Below are 22,572 nucleotides of genomic sequence, written 5' to 3' on the forward strand. Positions count from 1 at the left end.
ATTTTGTAGGCACATCTTCTGGAGGGCTCTTAAGACCTATAGGGAGTCTTCTTTTAATTGTTTTTTAAATAATATATTTACATGGGATTTTCCCCTCTATCCTTGGTTGTTCATTTTTATATGAAATTGCTTTTCTCGCTTTTAGAAGGAAGCCTGAATTTCATGGCTCTAGAGCTCTCTCTTCTGTTATTTTTGTGAAGTGTTTAACTGTATCTTTCTGAAATCTGACTTTGTTCTCCCCTGCTTTTATTTGGATCTCTTCTTTGTCCCTGTGCAATTCAGTTTAGATTCTGTCCCTGGTAGTTTTTGTCTTAGTATGGGGCTTGGTCCTGAAATGGGGGCTTTGGCTGATCAATTTTGAGAATTTCCAAGGCTGGTACTTACCACAGACGGCTGCACTCACCCGAGCACTGGTGTCCGAGACCCCATTCAGTGTCAAGTGCTCTGCTCAGCTGAGCCCCCCGCCCCCACCCTACTTTCCAGTGAGTGCCTGCGGGGGTCTTCAGTTCCAATGGATGCTAGTGAGCGCCTCTACCTTCTTCCTCACATATGCACCACACCTTCTCCTGGGTGTGCGTGGTTTGTGCCCACCCACTTGAGGTTTGGAGCTCTGGAGGCTCCTTGTTATTTAGTTTTGTGTTAGACGTTATCCATGAGTCTTTGAATGTTTTCCTGGTTTCTCTATCTTTAATGGGCAATTCAGGAAGATTACAAAAACTGTACCGCCCCTGCTGCCACCTTCCACCTCAGTTACTTTTGAGGAAAAGGTGTGCTCTTCTGCTAAGAGTGATGGCTTCCAGGTAGGAAATCTAAGGGGGAGAATTGAAGGCTTAGACTGTTAATTGATAGAAACGGAAAGGGGGCTCTCAGGAACAACTGAGAATAAGGCAAGAGCACAGGTGAGGGTGGGGCCAGCCTTCGTGAATGGGGGGCTTTTCCCCTTGCAGGTACATCTCAAAGAAGCCTCAGAGGAGGCTGATAGTTGGATTAGGATTACAATTAGGATGGTAGGTTTTCTTTGTTGGTCCCATTAAAGGACCAGAATATTATAGGTTGTTGAGATAACTTTTGGGAGAGGAATTCCATTCCTGGGTATGGATGAAAATGAAACAAGGGTGGAGCTACTAATTTGAGGGGCCATGGAAGGACCTAGGAACTGAATGTCTGTGATGGAACTAAAGAGCAAATAGAGTGTGACGGGCCATGGCGATGTACTGGCTGGAGACTTGTTAGCGCATAGAGTTGAAGATTTCTTTTCTTTCTTTCTTTTTTTTTTTTTTTTAGATTTCTAGTGGGGAATTGGGGGAGGGAACAGCATTGAGAAATTGGGGAATTGGGGAACAGACAAGTTGCTGTCCTTTTGTTCTTCAGTCTAGTTGTGGAAACGTTGCTTCACTGGCCCATGTTGGTATTGTGATCATTGCACTCTTTCTGGCTGAGGCAGATCAGTCGCCGGCCATTGGACAGCTGCACACGGCAGCCCCCAGCCACTCACGGTAGCTTATGGCAGCTCACTGCAGCCCCACTGCAGCCTACGCCGTCGCCAGAGACTCACGGCAGCCCAGCTCTAGTCGAGCTGTTGTTCACCATCTTAGCTGTAGAGGGCGCAGCGTCACTGCCCCATGTGGGATCTGAACCAGGGCCCTGATGCTCAGACTTCATGCTCCCAAGCCAACTCTTAACCAACGAGCCACTCAGCCGGCCTGAGTTGAAGATTTCTTAGGTAGAACAGATACAGGTGAAAAAAAAGGTTCCATGTCAGGCATGGTTTAATGTATTTGATTGCTATAAGTTATTAAATGCTTTGGAATTACCAATTTCTCAACAAAATGCAAATCAGTAAGCGTTACTCTAAAATTGTGTATTGTCACAGGAGCTTAGGAGCCACAAGTAAAACCACAGGCTTAGGAAACTTTGGAACGAGTATTCATAAAAAAGACATGACTAGCCTGAGTTGTGTGTTTATAGCTATCTACATAGAGTACAGAGCTTTTCTAATATTCTCCTTGTGGCAACAAAACAAAATTAATTTTGATACGAGATTGCATTATTTCTAAACATTGTGTATGGTTACTTTCTTTCTAGCACGTTTTCCTTGAGAAAGTACTGGAAATTAATTACAAATTTCTGTTTTAGCATTTTAATGAATGCAAAGTACTTTAACAAGACTTTGCAAACAATGTTTTTTTTTAATGTGACAATTCACAAGTAACATTATACTTAATATGTTACTGAAATAAAGGTATTTGTGGTAACAGTCTCAAATTACTTCACATATTTAAAGGAAACATCAGTAAGCTGTCAGCTCTGTAGTTTACCATAGTTTAATAAAGAAATTTCTTTAATAAGATGGTTTAAAATGGAGTTTGTAGCAAAGAAAGGCATAATTGCCTGTCACACTGTAAAAAATCAGTTTCACATCTTTGAAATGTTTCTTTACACTAATTTCCACATTGTTTGAACTTAAATATATCTTTACAGAAACAACAGCACAAAAGATCATTAAAAAGCTTCTTTTTTCCCCCCACATAGTCAAGATCTTATAGCTGGAATTGATGAAACTTTTTCTCATTATTAACACAAATATTAAATAGCATATTTTAATGTTTTACTATGATGTTTTAATGAGAAGGCTGGAATTAATGCTGCAGTTTTTGAATTTTAACTATCAATGGGACAGTGATTGATTTCTCTCTTCTCTGCTGCAGTGGACTTGTTGAGAAGATTGTCATGTCGTTCAAAATTAATAAAGTACAAAACACCCAAGAGTCTTCTCAGAAAATGTCAGGTCGCACGTTTGCAACTGTCATAGGATGTGTGGGTTGGGTATTGTAGTTGTGTAGAGCGGTTATTGTGTGACTGACTGTTTATTTCAGTTTTTTCAAGTTTTTAATATTACAGTAGAAGACACTAGTGTTTTGGGGACTTAGAAAATTGCAGTGAAACATTTTGCTGTATTTCAGAAAAAGGATTTTGTTGACTTTAAAGAATATTGATTTTATTTCTTTTGCTACCATATAAAAAATGTATCAATTTTCCTTAAGAAATATTTTGGGAATTCTAAATTAGAATTTGTTTCTGAATCTTTCCCAATGTTATTTTTACTTTCTGTTGTGCTTCTTTCAAAGATGAAGGGCAGAATGTACTGACCCCAGGACCCCACGTGACCATTTGAGCTTGTATCATAATTTAGAAGAGAAGAGAAGTTTTCTAGATTTGGGAGGGGGGACAATTTGTGGCTAGATAAGTTTGGAAAAACACTACCTTATGTATCCACACTTTAGTAAAGCTAGGATGAATGTTAGTCTGTTTTTGACTCTATAAGTTCTATAATAAAGAAAGCTGTTTAATCTTGTTAAACCCAGCATTTCCCAAATTTAGTCTCAAGACCTTGTATACAGATGTTTAAAGCAGCATTATTCATAATAGTTAGAGCATGGAAGCAACCCAATGTCCATCAATTGATGAATGGATACTCAAAATGTGAGATACATGTATCTCCATTTAATATACCAGTTCAGTGGAATATTATTTGGCCATTAAAAGGAATGAAGTACTGATTCATGCTACAACATAGATGAACCTGAAGAACACTATGCTACGTGGAAGAAGCCAGAGACCAAAAGACCACCTATTGTTTGATTGCATTTATATGACGTGTCCATAATCGGCAAACCCACAGAGACAGAGAGCAGGTTAGCGTTTGCCATGTGCTGGAGCAGGGGAAATGGGGAGTGACTGCTGATGGGCACGGGCTCTTTTTGAGATGATAAAAATACTCTGCAGTTAGATAGTGGTGATGGCTGCCCAACTCTGAATCTACTAAAACCGCTGAGATGTACCTTTTAAAAGGGCGACTTTTATCATATGTCAATAAAGCTGCTATTTAAAAAATAACCATAAAAAAGAGGTTGTAGCAGCAACTAAGGTGAGGTGTGATAAGGGCTTAAAAGAAGGCAGTGAAGCTAGAAAGGCATGTAGAGAATGGAGGGGTGACCTGAGGCGCCTCAGGACGGATTCTTACCGACAGGGATGTGAAGTCACGGGGCCGAAACCCTGGGGAGACAGTGCTGTGCCGGGCCCTCTGATGCCCACGTTTGCACTTGAGCAGTGGCTAGCTTCACCAAGGACGAAGGAATTCTGTACACGTGGCAAATAAAACCCTGTAACGAAAACCATTGCTTCTGTAGTCACGTTAGGGATGGCTAAAGCAGTGCAGAGTTGTCGCTTCGCCTTTAAACCTTTCATAGCTGAAAACATTTGTCATGCTGCCCCATAGAGTTTGGGTAACCTGTCACTACTTAACATGGCGAGGTGTTTTGTGGGGGAAGATAAGGGGACATGGCCCTTGCCTGCAGAAAATGTAACCTTACTGACCTCGTAGGAGCTACTCAAAGGCTGTCCTCACCTTTCACGAGGAAAGACATCCAAGTGACTTGCCAAATGTCACATAGAGGGCAACAGAGCACACGGATTATAAATTTGGGAAGGCGAACACAGATTTTTGGATTATCTTCTTTGTGCCATCATGTGGCAAAGGCCGACTTCTTGCAGTTGGGTACTCATTTTAGTCAGCTCCTTGACCCAGGTGGGGAAACACTTTAACCTTCTATCTCCTGGGATGCCAAGGTCATGATACTCCCTTTGGGTCCGAGGATGGTGCAGCCAGGGTCAGGTGCTAGTCTCTCCTTTACTCTCCCAGTGTGGTCGGCAGGAATGTTAGGAACTCCTTACGAGTTCATAGCTCAGTGAAGGCTCACAGGAGGAGTTTCAAATGAGACAGCAATGGGTGGTCTGACATTTTTGTGGACTCTCATTCCACCAGACCCAAGTTTCCTGTGCAAAGCCAAGTCTTCAGCCGGAGGAAGCCAGTGTGTTGCTGAGACTCTTACCGGCATTTCAAAAATTGCTTCTAAAGTGGACTGTGTCTAACACGGAGCTGAATGTCTATCAAATTTACAGAATTCTCTTTATTACTGGTTTCTGAGATAGGTTGGGGAGGAGAAAGGAGCCTTAGTGTTTTTGTGTGTGTGTTCTTTTTAAATTTTATTGGGCAACAGCCATGGTCATTGGTTACACATTGCTTTCATGCTACAATGGCATAGTTGACTATTTTAAGGAGGGCACAGCTCACAGTGGCCCATGCGGGGATCGAACCAGCAACCTTGGTGTTATCAGCACCATGCTGTAACCAACTGAGCTAACTGGTCACCCCAGGAGCCTTAGTTTGGGAGTCATAAGGGCTACGCTACTCCAGACAGGCTTGGAGAGGCCATGGGATGGAGCACAGGCCCTCTGGTGTTTAACTGAGCTGGGTCTGAAGACTGATGTGCCTTAGATGAAGTTTCTGCTTAACCTGTGGCCTCACCTGTGCAGTGGGGATTACCATCCTCTGCAGGACTGTTGAGAGGGTTAAATGCGATCGTGTGTGGAGAACACTGGGGCATGGCAGAGCTATTACTGCATAAGTCACTTAACTTTTCTGACACTGTTTCCTCTTAAAGAGTAAAGATGATGCCTTGGGCCTTTTAGGGTAACAGAGGATAAAATGAGATAGTGTGTAATTATGTTATATAAATGTATTCCCAAGGTTTAATTAGAGAAGCCCTTCACAAGGATCTTGGTAACTCATTCGAGCTTCAGTACTAATGCATGTATCCTTATGTAGAACTAGAATTTTTCCTCCTTCATTATTGCCCTTTTCATCTTACCTGACCTTCCAAGAACACAGAGGAGTTTTGATGTTCGTCTCTTTTCATGAAAATCTTCATGCACTGAATGAAAGATAGAATCCATTCACCCCTAGCCTTTAGGTTGAAAAAAAAAAAATCTTGGTTATTACTGGCCATCATTTTCTTATGTATAATTCTTTTCCTTTCACAGTCTCGATGTGGCTGCTGCTTTATTTCCTTATTTATAAAACTTCAGTGCAGCTAGACTTCAGATGGTTCTCTGGGTTGATTGTTCTGTAATTTAGTTGTAATTTTAAAGTGGTCACGGGAGGAGGCAGGCCCAGCGTTTATCTAACCCGCCATCTTGGAGCCTCTTGAGTATGTGTAATTCTTGGTGACTTTATTCTGAACTCTTTCTGACATCGCCATTGCTGTGGTGCCCGAAGTAGGAAATGATCTTTGAGAATTTCTCAGACCGTAGTGGGAAGATGACTTTCTGCCCCTCATTCCCTATTTAAAAGATGTATATCTTTATTATAAAATTAATGTCATCGCTTTCTATACATTTTGGAGAAGAGGGAAGAACAATTGCCCATACATAATTCCATCAGTGCAATTAATTAGTAGTTTTATGCCTGTGAACCTATCACTTTTATGTACATATTTTACGTATCTTTATATATATAGTTTATGTAACCATGATCACATACCAAGATGAATCATGCTTTTTCTCTCTTACAATGTTCTCTGTATTGTTGTGTGTCTTTAGTACCTGGCTCTTAGAATTGTGAGGATTCCATGCTTTAAGTGCTTAGCATGGTGTCTGACATATAATGTGTGTCAATTCATGGGAGCTGGTTATTCTTCTGGGACTCACCCACAGCTGGTATTATTTCCTCAGGGATGCCCAGAGGTGGATAACCTGGGTCAGGGACTCTTTAGTCTGTTGATACACGGCGCCTGCCACATTGCTTTCTAAAAGGCCATTTCAGTTTACAAAGTCTTTGGCGCTACTCAGAAGGTTCACCACTTCTCATCAGGACTTGAAGTCCTCGCCCACCCTTTTTAGGTTTTTAGGTTTGGTAAACCAATTTAGTAGGGAATGATGTAACCTTATTATTTTAAGTTTCCTTATTTAATAATTACCAGTGTTGAACTTTTTTGTTGAATGTTTACTAGCAATGTCTCCTCTTTGTCAGGTCTGTTTATAACTTATTTAACAGTTGGAATCACTTAACATTTTCTTATTGAATTACATGGGCTGTTTGGTAAAAATATTCTGTGTCGTGTGGACTGCAAATGCTTTTCCTGACTTATTTTTGGCTATGAGTTTTAAAAAAAATTCACACATATGCACGTGCACACACACACACACACACACACACACAGTGATCCATCTCCATTTGTGGTTGTCACAGTGGACTTCGTCACTATCCATGCCAGGTCTGATGATAGTACCTCGAGGCCAACAAGAGACACTCCCTATGGTTACTTGGGCTCCTAATATAGTGGACACGTCTTTTATGGTAAAACCTAATTTTTTTTTTTTTTTTTTTTTACCATCCCAGAGTTAAGTCAAAAGTACACAGCTCTTCATAGACCCAGAGAACATTGGTTTTGGGAAACAGAGTAGATAAAGAAGAAGTTGACAAAACTATTGCCCGGTTTTCATAACAGGTTATATAATTTCAGTGCTTCGCAATTAGAATCTGCGAGACATTCTTCATCTAGGACTGATGTTTCTGAAGCTATCATTGCAGGTTTTTATTTGGCGAGTGTATGTTTCCTTCATCATAAGGCCTCAGCCAAGTTCTCTGACTCCCACTCCCACCTACCCTGGCCCAGATTTCTTTCTTGCAAGGAGACACTCAGTCTTGATGAGATTTGGGGATTAGGTAATGCTTGTAAGTCTACCTTGTCCTACTAATCTAAACTTCTTTCCCTGCAAGAGGGTGGGCAATCCTATCTGGTGACCTCCATTTCCACCCTGGCAAGCCTTGCACCAGTACTCTTAGCAGAGCAAAGTCTGTCTATGTGACATGTTTGAGAACAGCCTCAGGCGTGACTGAAGAAGGCAGGGAAGCCACCTTGACTGAATGCTAGGATAGAAATCACACCTTGTTCTTCCTGGAGGAAGCATGCTGTGTTTCTTCTCAGGCCAATGAGTTGGAGTTGCCATGTAGCTTTGGCACAGTCCTCCCCCCCCCCCCAAAAGGATCCGAGGCACAGGCGTTAGACCGTGGGAAGCGAATATGGAAGCTTTCAGCTGCACAAGTGTAATAAGCGCGCTTACAACCTAAGGAAGAGCCCCAGGTCAAGTCCAGAGTGTTTGCAAGTACCTTTCAACTTTGACCTTTAATCACCCTTTCTTCTTAGCTTCCTTTCAGCTCTATACGTTCCCTTGCTAAGGAGTCCCATTCTTTCTCATCAGCAAGACCTGCATTAAAGTCTGTAAGAGCCCAGACAGCTGATGTATGAGGAAGAACAGGCCTACCCTGGGGTCTCCCATCCCTGAGGCACGGACGGCGGCACACAAAAACATTGCATGGGCTTCCGAGTCTAGATCTATAAATATATTTATTATAATATAACAAGAACAATAAACATATACTATGTACAATACCATTACAGAGAACCCTGTTTTATATCATTCACAGAAATAGCCAGTTTTGCTCCAGTGTGATAGATGAGGAGAGAAACGGAATTTCAATGCCATCTGTGTTGAGTCCCGCTGACCGCTAACACCTCCTTTGGAGGCAGACGCACACCAACGCTAACATTAGCCCTGCCCCAGGCAGTTAGAAATTTGTGCTCCAGTCCTTGGGTTCACACTTGCACCCTGTTTGACATAAATACTTTAAATGACATACAATGTATGTAGTTTTGTGCTTATTACTTTTTAAAAGAATAAATAATATTAAAAACTGCATAACGAAGCTCAGTATCTTGTCCAAGTGGGAGCCACGCTTGTAGGGCTAGAAGCTGATGCTCGACATTAGAACTGGAATTGTGTGTCACCGCGTACGGAAACAACGAAAGCGTGTCCTGTCCTTGTCTCCATATAAATGGTTTTTATCGTGAAATGACAGCAAGTTGACGTCCCAGATATAAAAATGGTGAATGTGTATTTGGTACCAACTTCAACTAAACAGCGCAGTGGCGGCGGCACTCTTGCCCTGGAGTGGAAACTCATCGCCACGTGAGGTCTGAGGGTCTGTCTCGTCGGAGCCACAGTGGTGTCCCCTCCCCCCGGCTTCCCTTTCTCAGGCGAACATGCTGTAAGGAGAGGGATGCTGCTCAAGCCCTCAGGCCCTGGCTGACATGGCTCGTCTAAGAAGGCTGGACCCATCCTGAGAGCTCGTGTGGCCGGTGCCTTAATATATAGCTATAAATATCAAAAATAGTCTCCTGTGCTTTGTAGACGCCTATTCTCCTTGCGTCCATTCCCACCCGGCCTGGGTCCTCAGCTTTACCTCATGGAGGGAGCTGGACTGGTGTTTCCTTCTAGAACAGAATCTCTTTTTTTTTTCTTTCTTTCTCACAGTGCCTTAATGAGGCACAGCGTTTATGGGGGCTGTCTGGGAGTCACTTTTTCTAAAAATAAAACGGGGGCATTTACCCCTCCCCCCCCCCAGGAGAGCTCCTCTATTCTGCACATAGAAAAATTAGAGCAAACGCCCCACTCTGGCACTACCTACAAAGAGCTTTGGGAATTCCCGTTCTCCCTCTCGTGGCCTCCTCCTCTCAGTACTTAAAAATAGCCTTCTGTGTATCAAGAAAATGCCTTGGAAATCTAAATAATTCATATTGGATAAGGGAAAGCTAGCATGATCATCTTGTCCTGCTCCAGCAAAAACATGGTAGAAAAACCTGTGAAGGGCAGACAGCTCCTCCCCGAGCTGCCCCTGCAGTGCTGCTGCAGCCACATCTGCCTCTGTACGGTGGCTGCATGTCCCTCCAGCCCCGGTGGGGACCAGTGGCCTCTGGGGCCCGTGCCACACAGGATCGTCCCTTGTTCTCTCTCGGCCATTGGAAGTGTAGATTGGTTAAAAACAGAAGTAGGAATCAAAGTGATAAGGACACTTTGATCTTATTCCAAGAGAGCCTGACGCCTGATTTTTGTCATAGGATAACTGATCTGCGGTGGTTTAGGGGTCAAGCTTGCTCTGCAGGAAGGAAAAAAACCAGCTTCTCTCTCCCAGTTGAAAAATATGTGGAACTCTGTGGCACCGGGCAGAGGGAGCCCCTCCGTTCAGAGCAGGTTCTTCCGCAGGAGCCGAGAGGCCCCGTCGCTCTGGTGGTGGCCCCTGCTGCTCCGAGCGCTCAGCCCCCGTCCCCCCAAAGGCGAGGATGATTTTCTACATTCAATGTAGAGAGGATTCGAATGTTTACGCAGTGGGTTTCGTGATTGTGTCTGTCGGCCTCTTCTAGGTGTTGCTGCAGATCCATCACTGTGAGTAGCGTTTGCCTCACCAGACTTGTCCACAGTCTCGTGTGGGCGTTCTGCTGCTGTCAGCCGCTTTGAATATACTTCTTTATCACCACGCAGCCGTGTCTGAACACGGGGCAGGGCATGTGGGGGAGAAGGGTCCACGTGTTGGTGGCGGGCTCGTAGGCTTCCATGTTGCCCAGCGCAGGCCCCTCACTGCTGACAATGCCTCCAGTTGCATAAATCTTGCCATCAAGCACCACGGCACTGTCGGGGAAAGCGCAGGGAGCGTTAGCCATGGAACTGCCACCTCGGACCTGGAGCTAGATTCTCGATACCCTGTCTTGCTGCAGGCTGCCTCTCCTCTTTCGCAAAAGCCATATGGGATCTCACTGCTCTTCTTTGCCCTCTGACCCAAGCTGGTCTAAGAAAAACACCTTTCCTCTAGAGCCAAGCAGGATGCCATGCTGCACTACCCTCCGAGCTGGAGGTGACTCTTATTTATACTGGGTGCCCCAGGACCTGCCAGACCCACTAAAGATGGCTGGGAGATGAACAGCCTCTGTGCACAGGCTCTCGGCTCTCCTCAGAGTCTCTACTGAGCATGGTTCTGAGTTGCCCACCAAGAGCCTTCCTACCGCTCAGATCAGGTCCAGGACGTGACTCACCAGAATGATAGCCGACAGGATAACAAGGGGCTAAGTCATAACAGCATCGGCCACTTCACTATGATGTCCACCCTTGCCCAGGTGCTCAGAGTCAGAGCTTCCTGCTGTGGTTCCTTAATGGTGTTGGCCAGGTGCTGCTGCCCCCGCCCCCCATGACTGCCACCACGCAGGGACGCATCCCCTGTGCCACGTTCACTGGCTTGGCTTGGTCCTGTGTCTCAGTCTGCTGAGCTCCGCACCCTGCTCCTGTCGCACTTCGTCCCTTACTGCCACTCAGCCACCGTCACACAGGTCCACATTTCTAACCCGAGTTTCTCGCTCATTTCAGCAAATACCCATTTCCTGTTGGCTATCCCCTGAAACTGAACAGACGCCCTTTCAATGTGTCCACTCAGTTCTGAAATCCTTAGCCTCCCACAGAACATGTCAGTCTAGACTTCTTACCAGACATGGAAGGTCCCAGCCTTCTCTCTTAATTGCTCCGTGCCATCCGGGCTCCTCTCATTTCTCCCTTTGTGGCATATCTTTCCCTGCTCCTCTCGCAAGACCCAGCTTAAATCTCCCCTCAGGCATCAAGTCTTTCTGCTCCACTTTGAGTCTCAGATAAGGTGTGGGAGTCCTCCCCACAAGCAGTGCTCCAACTCCAGCTGTCTTTATCAGTGGAGAGTTTAGTCAGAGCTGCCCTGCACGTGGCCACCAGTTAGAGTATGTGACATGAAAGCGAGGCTGGAGAACTGTAGACTCTTCATTGTCTCATCCAACTGCCTGTTTCATAGACAGAACTTGCCCAGACAGGGAAAGTGCCTTGTTCAAGGTCACATGATAGGATAGAGGTTACAGCTTTTCTAGCTATACCACACAACAGTGGGCACTCAGTAAGTGCTTCATGCTATTCACATACTGAGGATTTAGTGATTACCTCTTCACAGGCATGTGATGTCTTCAGGAGGGCACTGCTATGGGAATGCTGAAAATGGGGTTCGGTGGCCCCTTCTTATTCCTTGTTCATCTTAGTTCAGGAAAGGGTGGGGTGGAAGAGCAGGGTCTGCGTCCCACTGCCCAGGGGAGTTAAGTTTTCTGGACCAGAGGGCCAGGCCGACTGGCAACCAAGCTACACTCTGACCGCTACCTCGCGTCCTGCGGGGGCTGGTCTGTGTGTGTTTCTGCACAGTCAGCCTGGAGACAGCTGTTCCTTGTGTCCCTCACTGTCCAGCTCCAAAGGGCCATCAGGATCATGCGTGCCATCAGAGCATTCCTCAAAAAGCCACTTGTCTCATGTAGGGTGTCTCACAGCGCTGGCCTGGTGCTGCCTCCAGTCTGTGATGGGGCAGGCGGTCCTGGGGGAGAGCTGACTTCACAGCACCACCCTCACCTGCTGTGTGGCTTTGAAGGACCTGGGGCCTATAGAAAGGCCTTCGTTTCTGGCTTTGAGATGGGGTCAGCTGGAGCCACAGGGCCGGGCTTCTGGGCCAGGGAATGCCCCTGGGGCTTCCCACTCTGTCCTGGCACTCATGTTGATACCTATGGTTGGCGCAGGGGGTGCTGCTCTGGGCCTGGGAATTGCTTTGGTCACCTAATCACTGGTGGTCCCTCGCTGTGTTCAAACCTCTCCTGTCGTCCCTCCTGCCCCACTGCTTCCCCCTTGGCTGAGTTGCTGCGGCCCCCTCACCTGCAGAACTGGCGGGAGTGATTCATGTTTGGGCCTGCTTTAATGTTCCCCTTTTCCGGGTCGTAGATGGTAGTAGCTCTGGCATAAGCCCCGCCCAGGATGAATACCAAGCCATTGAGGGTGATGGCGGGAGCGTACTTGTTGTCTGTGGGGAGAGCAAGGCAGGCAGGTCAGGGGGTCGCTTCTGGGCCTTCCCTCCCCTCTTCTTTCCCAGGGGGCCCCCCAGAGGCAGGGAGCCGGAAAGACACCTCCAGTGTCACTGACTGGCCTGATGACAAGGTCCGGGGCCAGGAGGCACCTGGTGCACAGAGTAGCTTGTCCTCTGTCCAGGTGGTGGGATCTGTAGATGCACCTGGGCTGGGGTTTGCCCCCCCTGCTCCCGTCCCCTGGGTGTGCAGGACCGTTGGGCATAGCCAGCACTCTGGGCTTGGGCTGTTGAGACAGAGTGAAGCCATGAAGTGGGGACACTGCACGGGGCCCGGGCTGAGGAGACAGCTGTTTCTCACCAATCATTGGGGACTCGATGAAGCTCCACGTGTTGGTCTGTGGAACATAAGACTGCAGGACGCCCGCCGCTCGGCCAGCCTCATTCACGCCCCCAAACACATAGATCTTGCCGCCGCACACGGTGGCCGCTGCAGAGTGTACCGCCTTGGGCAGAGGGGCCACTGCTTCCCACTGGTTGGTGATGGTGTCGTACCTGTTGAGAGAGGAGAGACACAGCCTAAGGTCAAAGGTGGGCTCTGTTCAGGGCAGGGGCCTCCACCAGGCAGCAGACATTGGGGAGCCCCTCTCCCCTCGGCACCACTGGCACAGCCCAGGATCACACAGCTGGGGGCCCTGGGATGAGTCACTCAAGGCCACCTAGGATGTTGCCCAAACTAGCTCTCTCAGCCTTCCTCCTGAACCTGGAGAAGTGATGGAACATGAGTTCCAGACCAGACAGGGATAAACGCGAGAACAGGAAGCAGTGCCAGGAAGAGTAGAACTGGCCAAGGAACTGGGATCCTTGAGGCCTTTCTCTCTGGGGCAGCTTGGGTCTCAGTTCTCAGCATCTGTGTCAAGTGTTCCTTGCGGCTGCCCTCACAAGCACTCACTCTGGCCCTCCCAGCGCGGGCCCATCCCCACCTTGCCGACTGCTTTTCCATGTGCTCTGGACCCAAGGCGTGGCCTCCACTGTGGGCTTGCTGCACACTGGGAAGCACACTCGGCCCACTTTTCCCCCGTGAGCCTCCTTGGAGCACGAGCCATAACCTGGTCACAGCTCTGTGACCTAGGAAGATGGACCTCTCTTTGCTGGTGCCCCTGGCTCTGGGAGCAGGGTGAGGGGATTGTGCAACCTCTAGCTCTGAGCTTGTGAAGACTTGGGATGGGGCAGCAGGGGTTGATTCAATTAAAACCCAGACGAATGATATGTGGCTCATAGGTGATGGAGTAAGTGTCTTTTTGGACAGTGTCAGAAGTTCAGATATCTGTTTCTGAAGCCAATATGGCAGAGATCCAAAGAGCTCCTGCAGAAGGAGCTGGGAGACAGTGCAAGATTATGTGGCTGTTAGTCTTCAGGCTTTCGGATTAATGGCACATTCCGCCTAACGCAAATTTCCCGAGAGCTTGGTATTCCAGGTGGCTGATTGCCAAGCCACAAGCCTTCCGTCAGCTCAATCTGTCAGCTTGCTGCTTGAGAAGGATATGCTAATGACATGCAAATGACCCCGCGGAGTGAGGCGTTCCGCTATCATTTATCCAGTAACCACAGCTACTGCCATATATTGCTATAAAATATTAGACCCGGTTATTTATATAATGATATAATACAGGTTTGTCTATTGCACTGTTGTTTTAATCTATAATTATATAATCTTGCTCTATTCCTGTAATACAGTAATGTAATATAATTATAATGCATCATCTATCTCATTCATTATCAATATAAGAGCAATTTGTACCATTAGTGCTTCCTGGGGAACAAAGCACCCTGATGTCTGTCCCCATTACCCTGACCTTCCTGTCACCCTGAATTCTCATCATTGCCACCATGTGGCATTGAACTTGACTTGCCCAAAGGGGCTCAGCTATGCTCCTTGGGAGGCCTGCACCCTCCCTACGACTGCACGCACAAGACCCAGGGGTCCTCAAGTTCGCGTCCTATCCCTAAAAGGACAGCTGACAGACACCAATGGGATGACAAGGGGCTCAGGGCCCCTCAGGGTACCCTGTTGTCCTGGACCGCTCCTCCATCTACTGGGTCCCAGGGTGGTCTTGCTCCCTCTGTGCCCAGCTGTTTCACAGCAGAAGGAAGGCCTGGCCCCCAGGGAAAGCCGGCACAGGCTGCTCCCAGGCCTGGGAGAACTGCTCCTTGGCCCAACGGGAGCGGAGCTTGTCCCCCTCTTGGTGTATTTGATCCTCGAACAAATCCCCGTATTTATCAACAAGTGTAAGTTTGCAAAATGAGTAATCAACGTCTTTAGGAGATTAAAAATAGCTGACAAAAGCAAGACAGGATGACAGATCTAGCTCAGTTTACTCCTACATAGAAAATGTCTCCTTTTTTTATGTGTTTATTATTGGATGACAAACGATTGGAAGTTGGTGCTTCTGGAAGGCTGGGGGCATGATGGCCGTGCAGTGGGTCCCACTGAAGGCTGTCAGCACAGGGCTGACCCGGGTTCAGCAGCAGTATTAACACCCTCTAATCACACAGGGATTCCCCATTATCTCCAAATCAATATGACAATTAAATGTTGTTACTGAGCCATCTCTGGGCTCCACTTGGGGGAGTTAAAAGCCCACAGTGAACATACCGAGCCTGTCTCATTCTGAAACCATCTTTGCTGTAACATTTGTCAAGTGTCCAATTAGCCACCGAGGGAAAAATACAAATCGAGGGGTATGTGTGGCTCCACAGGCGTAAAGCTGTCACACGGGAAGACATGCTTTCTGTGGCGGCTGATGTGGGCCGGGGTGGTGGGCTAGGGTGTGGGAAGGACATGCGAAAGGGTTGTGGTGATCTTTGCTGCGTCCTCCTGGGCTGAAAGTTGGGGCCAGCTTAGCCTAAGTCATTGCTCTCGGGGGCACTTATTTCTCCAAAAGCAGGACTGCATGGAAGACCCCCCCACCCCCTTCCCCATTCTGCTGCTGGCTCCCATGCCTACACCTGATCCCTGTACGTGCCGCTCATTTCAAATGGCATACGGATGTGGTTCCGGGGGCCCATTGGCTTGTGTTCTTTTCTGGAGAATTCTAGATGGTTGACCAGACCTGTGTGCAGAGGGCCCTCCCTGTGTTACAAGCAGGTTTCCTGGGATGTGTGGTGGGGAGGAAAGGAGCCCCCTGCAGTGTAACCTCCCCCTTGGCAGGGACATGGAGGCATAGCCAGCGGCACAACGCACACTTGGGCCACTGGTTCCAGCTTCGCCCCAAATCCCAGCAGGTCTCTGGGCGGGTGCTTCCAGTCCCAGCATGTTCCCTGCCTGCCGGGGCAGGCCGGCCAAGCCCGTCCTGTGCCTTTCCACCACTGGGTCTCATGCCTCCGGCTTGTGTGGCACCTGAATGGGCTGCTGGGACAAGAGTGCGCCATCTCAGTGACAGGGCAGCTGTCATCCCCGCTCCTTTCCCTGTGCTGTGTTTGAAGAGCCTGGGACTGTTGCCTTGCACATGCCCAGTCTCTAGGAATCTCAGTTGGGGGGTGGGGGGTGGGCGTCGGGAAGGAGGCGCTGTGCAAGTTTAGCTTCTGGTGAATGTCACAGGCTGCCCCTGTGGTGACCATGGCCCCCTCACCTCTCCACGTGGTCCACGTTGCCCGACACACCAAGGCCCCCGAGGGTGTAAATCTTCCCATCGTAGACAAGGCTGTTGTGCCGACAGCGGGGCACTGTCATTCTGGACACCAGGTTCCAGTTATCGAGCAGGGACATGTAGCACCAGACGTCAGCCAGCATCACCCCTGATTCCATCCCACCTGTGGGCAGGGAGAGGTCCAGAGAGCAGGCAGCAGTGAGGAGGGGCCAGGAGGAGGAGGCGGCCCCTGCAGGACAGACACTGCTGGGCCCTGGCCTTCCTCAGCCCCGGCATGTGCGGGAAGGCCCGCTGGGGAAGCCCAGGCCCGGCCCCCAACCCAGCCTGAGGGGCCTCACCTGAGAGGTAGATGTTGTCCCCGGCACTCACTACACTGAAGAACTCGCGGTCATAGAAAGGCAGTGAGGCCAAGGGGTACCACTTGTTGTTCTGTGGGTTCCAGCAGGTGACGGCCACCAGCGAGCGCTGGGTCATCCCCACCATCTGACGGCCCCCGACCAAAACGATGACCTCGGCCACACCTGCAGGGACACAGATGGGTACCCTTGGGACACACCCCAACACTCAGCATCGGTACCTGGCGCCCCTCTGGGGGGCCACCCAGAGTTGGGCTGATCGCAGGGCACCTGCATGTGGGGCCTTTGGGGCATGTCTCTGGTACCTGCTGAGAGGCGGGGCCTGGTCCTGGGCGTCTGCATCTCCTGGCGGGCGTGGGGCAGCATGTGGTAGCGCTTGGCCTCGTTGACCAGGTCCCGGCACGCTTCCGACGACTTGATGAGCTCCTCATTGTCCACTACGTTGAGCAGGTAGCTGGGGTGGATGAAGGGCAGGCGGACCACCGCCAGGAGCTCTGCAGCGTGCTGCAAGGTCAAGGACACATGGGGCTCTCTCAGATCATATAGCCGGGGCCACCCTTGTGGCTTGTATTAAGAAGAAAGAAAGCAGAGGTGTAGGACAGGACGACATAGGTAATGCCAGTCTGTCTGGCTCAGAAATGTGGGTACTCGGCTCACCCAGCCTCAACAGAGACAAAGGGAGCACCCGTCAGCCAGAGGCGAGGACAGGAAGGAACGGGGAGGTGTGGTCTGCTGCAGCTGACCCTGGGGTGGACCTCCCTTTTGTCTCTTCAGCACCTCATTCCCTTCTCCAGCCCAGTCACAAGCCTCTGTCTCACACCAGGCTGCAGGGGGACTGAGATGAGGAAGGCCCGGTCCTCGGACAGGTGTGTCCATGGCAGGAACTCAGGAACAGATGGGAGGACCCAGGAAAGCTGATGGCGATCGATCGGCAAGCTTGCAAGTCACAACTGTCGGAACCTGTGTCTCCCCAACACTAACAAACCCCTTTAGTGGCGTCCCCTTGCCTCAAGCTGGCACCTGGACCCTGCCGCTCTGTGTTGAAGCTGCAGGGTAGACACGGGCTTGGAGGGAGGAAGACTGAAGGCAGGAAAACCACGCAGAGGTGGCTGCAGGAATCCTGGTGAGATTAGGGGGGCCTGAATGGGGAGAGGGAGACGTCGACCCACTTAACGGGGAGTGAGGAGGCAGAAATAAAGCAGTGTGTGTGGCTGCACTGACTCACTCCCAGGGGCTCCTCACACCTTGGAACCAAGGCAACCCCATTCTGCGTGGGGCCTCCAGCCAGTGCTTTCTGGCCCGGATATCCTGCGGGGCTGTGCTTGGTTCCCTGTGATTCAGGTTCCCCTCCTGGGGACCTGCCCTCCTTTCCTTCTGCCCTGGACTCTGGCTCTGATTCCTCCAGCTGTCTCCTCCGACGGACTCGTCTCCCTCCTGTCATGTGCGCAGTGGTTCCCTATCTCCAGCGTGGTTTGCATTTGGTCCAGCTGCTCTCTACCTTCTCAATAACCAGAGCTTGGGTGGGACTCCTCCTGCTGGGTCTGAGCTCACGGGAACCCCAGGGGCACCCTGGCTCAGGCACACACTTCTCCCTGCAGGGCCCTCGTGCTGCCCACCAGGCTCTGCAGCCTCTTGGTCAGCTTGGGTCTCCTGCAGGTGGAATGCCAGCCCTGGAGAATCCTCTGGTGACTGCTTTCTCATCTCTCGTCTCTCCCTCCACCTCTCTGCTGCCCACGGGAGCAGTTCCAGCCTCCTGGTGCCTGGGCCTACTGGCTCCTATCTGCTCCCCTGGCTGGTCAGACCCAGCAACCCGGCATCCTCTACCTTCCTTCATCCTTGCTCCAGGGGCCATCCCTGCACTGGGCCCCCGACACCAGAGAGAGGGTGGGCTGGGAGCGGGGAGGCAGGCCTTACCTGTGCCCGGGATGTGGGGTCCTTCTTGATCCACTTGATGACGGTCTCGTACACTAGCTCCTCGGCCTTGGTGTTGAGGCTGTCATTGGAGATGTAGGCGATGAAGTCGTCCTTGGAAACGCTGAGGATCTCCTCCTGGGCCGCCACCTCGGGGAAGAGCTGCAGTGCGAAGGCCTTGGCCATGTGGTAGAGCTCGCTGCACTGCATGGCCTCAGCCATGGCCAGCACCCCCAGGCAGTTGCTGGCTGTCAGCTGCTTCTCTGGGGGCGAGAGCACATGGCCACTGACCGTAGGGCCCCGGGCAGGGTTGCCACCCATTCCCACCACCTGTCACTGTGTACCCTGGTGATCTGCCTCCAGCATCCAGAGTCCCCACAAGCCCAGTTCCTGTACCCATTTCCTGGGGTTTCCTCCGCCCCATCTCATGCTGATTATCCAGGGGCCTCCCGCTGCTCCTGCAGGTCCCAGCAGAAGGACTGAGACTGTGGGGCATGGAGTGTCGGCACCAGACTCAGAGCTCCCTCACTCCCTGTGGGCCGTGGGGTGGGGGTAGGCGTCACACTGTAGAGGCTTATGGTGTCTTCCATAAGTGTGGCAGGCATGTGTGGGGTCGTAGGCTCCTGCTTTAGAGTCACGGCAGCAGTAACAGCCCACTCATGCCCACCTACCATCTCCCATGGCTCTCAGCTTCGCCCACCTCATCTCTAGCTCTGGGGCCAGTCTGGTCAGCTCTCCTGAGATCTGACTAAAAGTTATTCTAGCCAAGAAGTGCCTGGGTCCCAGGACACCCATACTTTTGTGAAGTTGTGGTTCACAACCCTGAAGCTGTGGTTCCTGATCCTTCTAGATTGCTCGGTTCCCGCGGGGTCACATTTCAGGCCCCTGGCTGTCTCTGTCTGAGCTGCTCTTGTCCCCAGGCTTAGCCCCTAGTCCTCTCTCTCTGCACTCTACACCCAGGCCACGGGTCCTAGTGACTCTCGTCTTTACCCCTCCCTCTCCCTACTGTCGCTCAAGCAGGGCAGCTCCAAATTGTAAAGTAAGTGTGTTTTCTGGGCTGGCGGCCTGCTGGAAGCCCCTGACACTCAGATCCCCATCCTGGACAGCAGGTCCTGTTGTCCAAAGGACAGTTCACATGTCTAAACCTGTGTGGAGAGCTGGCCGACTGGCTCAATTGGTTAAGAGCTCAGTCAAGAGTGCGAGCTCTGGGCCGGCTGAGTGGCGCGTTGGTTAAGAACTGGCTTGGGACACCAGAGGGCCCCGGTTCGGATCCCACATATGAGGGCCAGTGACACTGCCCTCTACAGCTAAGATGCTGAACAACAGCTCGACCTGGAGCTGGGCTGCCGTGAGACGCCGGCGATGGCAGGTAGGTTGCCATGGGCTACCGTGTGTAGCCAGCAGCCAGTGTGAGCGGCCAGTAGCCACAGTGAGCGACCGCCCAGAAGCTGGCGACTGATCTGCCTCACCCGGGAAGAGCGCAATGATGGTGCCAACTTGGGCCAGTGAAGCAACGTCCTCCACAACTAGACTGAGGAACAAAATGATAGCAACTTGTCTGTTCCCCTTCTCCCAATTCCCCCCCCCAAAAAAAAGTAAATAAAAAAAGAGAGCGAGCTCTGAGCAACGGGGTCGTCGGTTTGATTCCTGGCCCGAGATGAGCTGCTGCTGAGCTGCCAACAGGTGGCAGGATGGCTCAGCTTAAAAAAATAAAATAAAATAAATTAAAAAATAAACCTGTGTGGATACGTGGTGTGGTGCAGGTATTAGGTTAAAGGGGAAAAAAGATTGTGGCTCCTTTGTTCAGTGTCTAGAAAACAGGGATGTGAGGCCAGGGCCCAGGGTCCCCACAAACAGGCCATTCACATAACCCTCGGGGCCCCATTTGTCCCCACAAAGCTGCCTGGGGTCACAGTGCCTCCTGCCCCGCCCATAGGGAAGCGATGCACAGGGGTCGTCTGTCATGCCGGGTGAGCAGGGATCCTTGCCTACAGTTATCTGAATTCTCATCTTAAAACTGCTTTGTGAACTGCAGCTTCCCCTGAGGTGGGTGTGCACACACAGCCTTCCCCTCTAAGTCCTTGCTGGTGTTTGAATTTTTCGCACCCCTGCCCTCTTCCCCGGCCCCAGGTGCCAGGCATGCTCCCTGGGCTCACCCAGAAAGGACACACAGACTTTGCAGAAGGTGTGGAACTGGAACTTGCTGGCCGCCTCCAGGAGGGTCTTGGCATTGGCCGAGTCGATGACCAGGGAGCCTGTGTAGACAAATTCCAGCAGCAGCTCCAGGACGTCGGCCTGCAGGTTGGACAGGACGAGCTCCAGCTTCTCCCGGCCACACTGGCTGCCGTCTTGCACCGACCTAGGCACAGAGACCAGGGCGTCCTTACCTGCCGCCCCGCGGCCACGACGCCGCCTCCTCACAGGGCTACATCTCCCTGCACACCTCGGTCACGCCCTTCATTTTAGGACTCAAGGGACACGGCAGTGACACACCTGAACCTAATGACCTTACACGAGATCTGAAAGAGAAGTGTCTGACCAGAGACGCCCCAAAGAACAGAAAACCCTGCTTATCACTACTCGGCATGTCCATGCAAAAAAAGATGCAAATCAAAAAGCATGAGCTGTGGATGGGGACGAGGACCAGGACTGGCCTCAAAGGGAAACAATACGGTTCAGCCCCGCTGCTGACCCTGGCGTCTCCGCCAAACCAGGCCAGCGGGTCCCGGGCCCGGGACCTGTCTGCCTCTGATGGGAGACTCTCCAATGTGACTGAGGCTCCCAACCGGCTGTGATCACAGCCAATCCGGAGGCTTCCTTGATTGCCCCAAAGACTGAGGGCCCCAAGCTGTCCCGGAACCCTGACTCCAACCCCCACCTCGTTCCAAAAACATATTGTTTCCTTTTAGGCATGGAAAGGAAGCCCTTCATGACATTGCTTTGAAACTGAGGACGAGACGAGATAGACGGACAGAATGGTTAGAGCTGGGAGGAGGGGAAGGGGGAACGACCAAGGACTTCCGCCACAGACAGCCAGCAGCCATGACCTGGGACCTGGCCCGGGGCGGGGCCCTCCTGCCACATGGAACACGGGGTCAGAGGTCAGAGTGGCCTGCGTGTAGAGTGTGCATCGGGCTTGTGAACTGGGGGGAGCAGGGGAGGGACACAAATATATAAATATGTTTATATCTGGTGTCTACAGAAATACAAAACCATTGTAAAGGCTCCCAAGGCCTGGCAGCCGCACCCTAAAGCTGGACCTGGAAGGAAACAGATAAGATGAAGCAAAAATCACACCAATACAGAAGTGACCAGGAGGAAAAACACCCAGAGTGTTAAGAGTCAGGAGGCAGATTTCTCAGAGGCGATCGGCTTGGCACCCCATCTCGGCCGCTCTGACCAGCCCTGCTTTTCTCCCGAGCCTGGCCCTGCCTGGGGCTGGCTTCAGCTACGTGGCTGGAAATGACATCTGCCTTCCTCCCACTCGTGAGGAGTCCAGGGGCCAAGCCTCTCTTGCCTGGTCCCTTGGGTGCACTTGTGGCTGGCAGTGGGGTGTTGGAGGTGTCTGGCAATGAGCAGGCTAGCCCCAGAGAGAGGCTGACTCCTATGTGGGCAGGGAGCTAGGGAACCTGGGTGTCACAGCTCTGCTCCTCACAGAAGGGCAGCCTTGACTTCTCTGGCCCTCAGGTTCCTCTTCTGCAAAACAAGAGGACTGAACTGGATGAGGTCTAAAGTCCCGTGAAGAGTTGACGTGACAGAGGTTGAAAACACCCTTCCCAAGAGAGTCAGTTCTACACGACAGTACCTGAAATGCCACCATTACAGCAACATTCTCTCTGGTTAGGCACTGGCTCCCCAGGGCCTTTAAAACACAAATATAACCTGGCCAGGGACAGGTGTCGCTGCTGTCCTGCTGTCCACAGAATGGCTCATTCTGCCTCCAAGCCCTGGGCAGCCCCAGAAAGCTGAGGGGGGAAGGTGCTGCTAAACAGAGCTTCTGAGCAGAGCCCTTTCTCAAACCCTAGGTGTACACTGTGTGTGTGACTTTAAAGTGACTTAACACACCTGGTCT

At 50.6% G+C, this 22,572-nt stretch overlaps 1 protein-coding gene across 1 annotated transcript in view; it reads right to left on the bottom strand.

The window, feature by feature from the left end:
* Positions 1–8,230: 8,230 nt before the first annotated feature.
* The window catches only part of KLHL29 (kelch like family member 29), a 65,113-nt gene continuing 50,771 nt past the window's right edge, over positions 8,231–22,572 (bottom strand). The window contains exons 4-11 of the mRNA XM_019651402.1: positions 20,657–20,859; positions 18,504–18,763; positions 16,895–17,093; positions 16,572–16,754; positions 16,216–16,396; positions 12,945–13,138; positions 12,439–12,583; positions 8,231–10,368 (exon numbers count right to left, since the gene is read on the bottom strand). Of these exons, the coding sequence (XP_019506947.1) occupies positions 10,185–10,368; positions 12,439–12,583; positions 12,945–13,138; positions 16,216–16,396; positions 16,572–16,754; positions 16,895–17,093; positions 18,504–18,763; positions 20,657–20,859 (1,549 nt within the window). The 3' untranslated portion in view covers positions 8,231–10,184. The remainder of the gene's footprint in view (positions 10,369–12,438; positions 12,584–12,944; positions 13,139–16,215; positions 16,397–16,571; positions 16,755–16,894; positions 17,094–18,503; positions 18,764–20,656; positions 20,860–22,572) is intronic.

Source organism: Hipposideros armiger, unplaced genomic scaffold (genome assembly GCF_001890085.2).
Source record: "Hipposideros armiger isolate ML-2016 unplaced genomic scaffold, ASM189008v1 scaffold_0, whole genome shotgun sequence".
Taxonomy (NCBI): domain Eukaryota; kingdom Metazoa; phylum Chordata; class Mammalia; order Chiroptera; family Hipposideridae; genus Hipposideros; species Hipposideros armiger.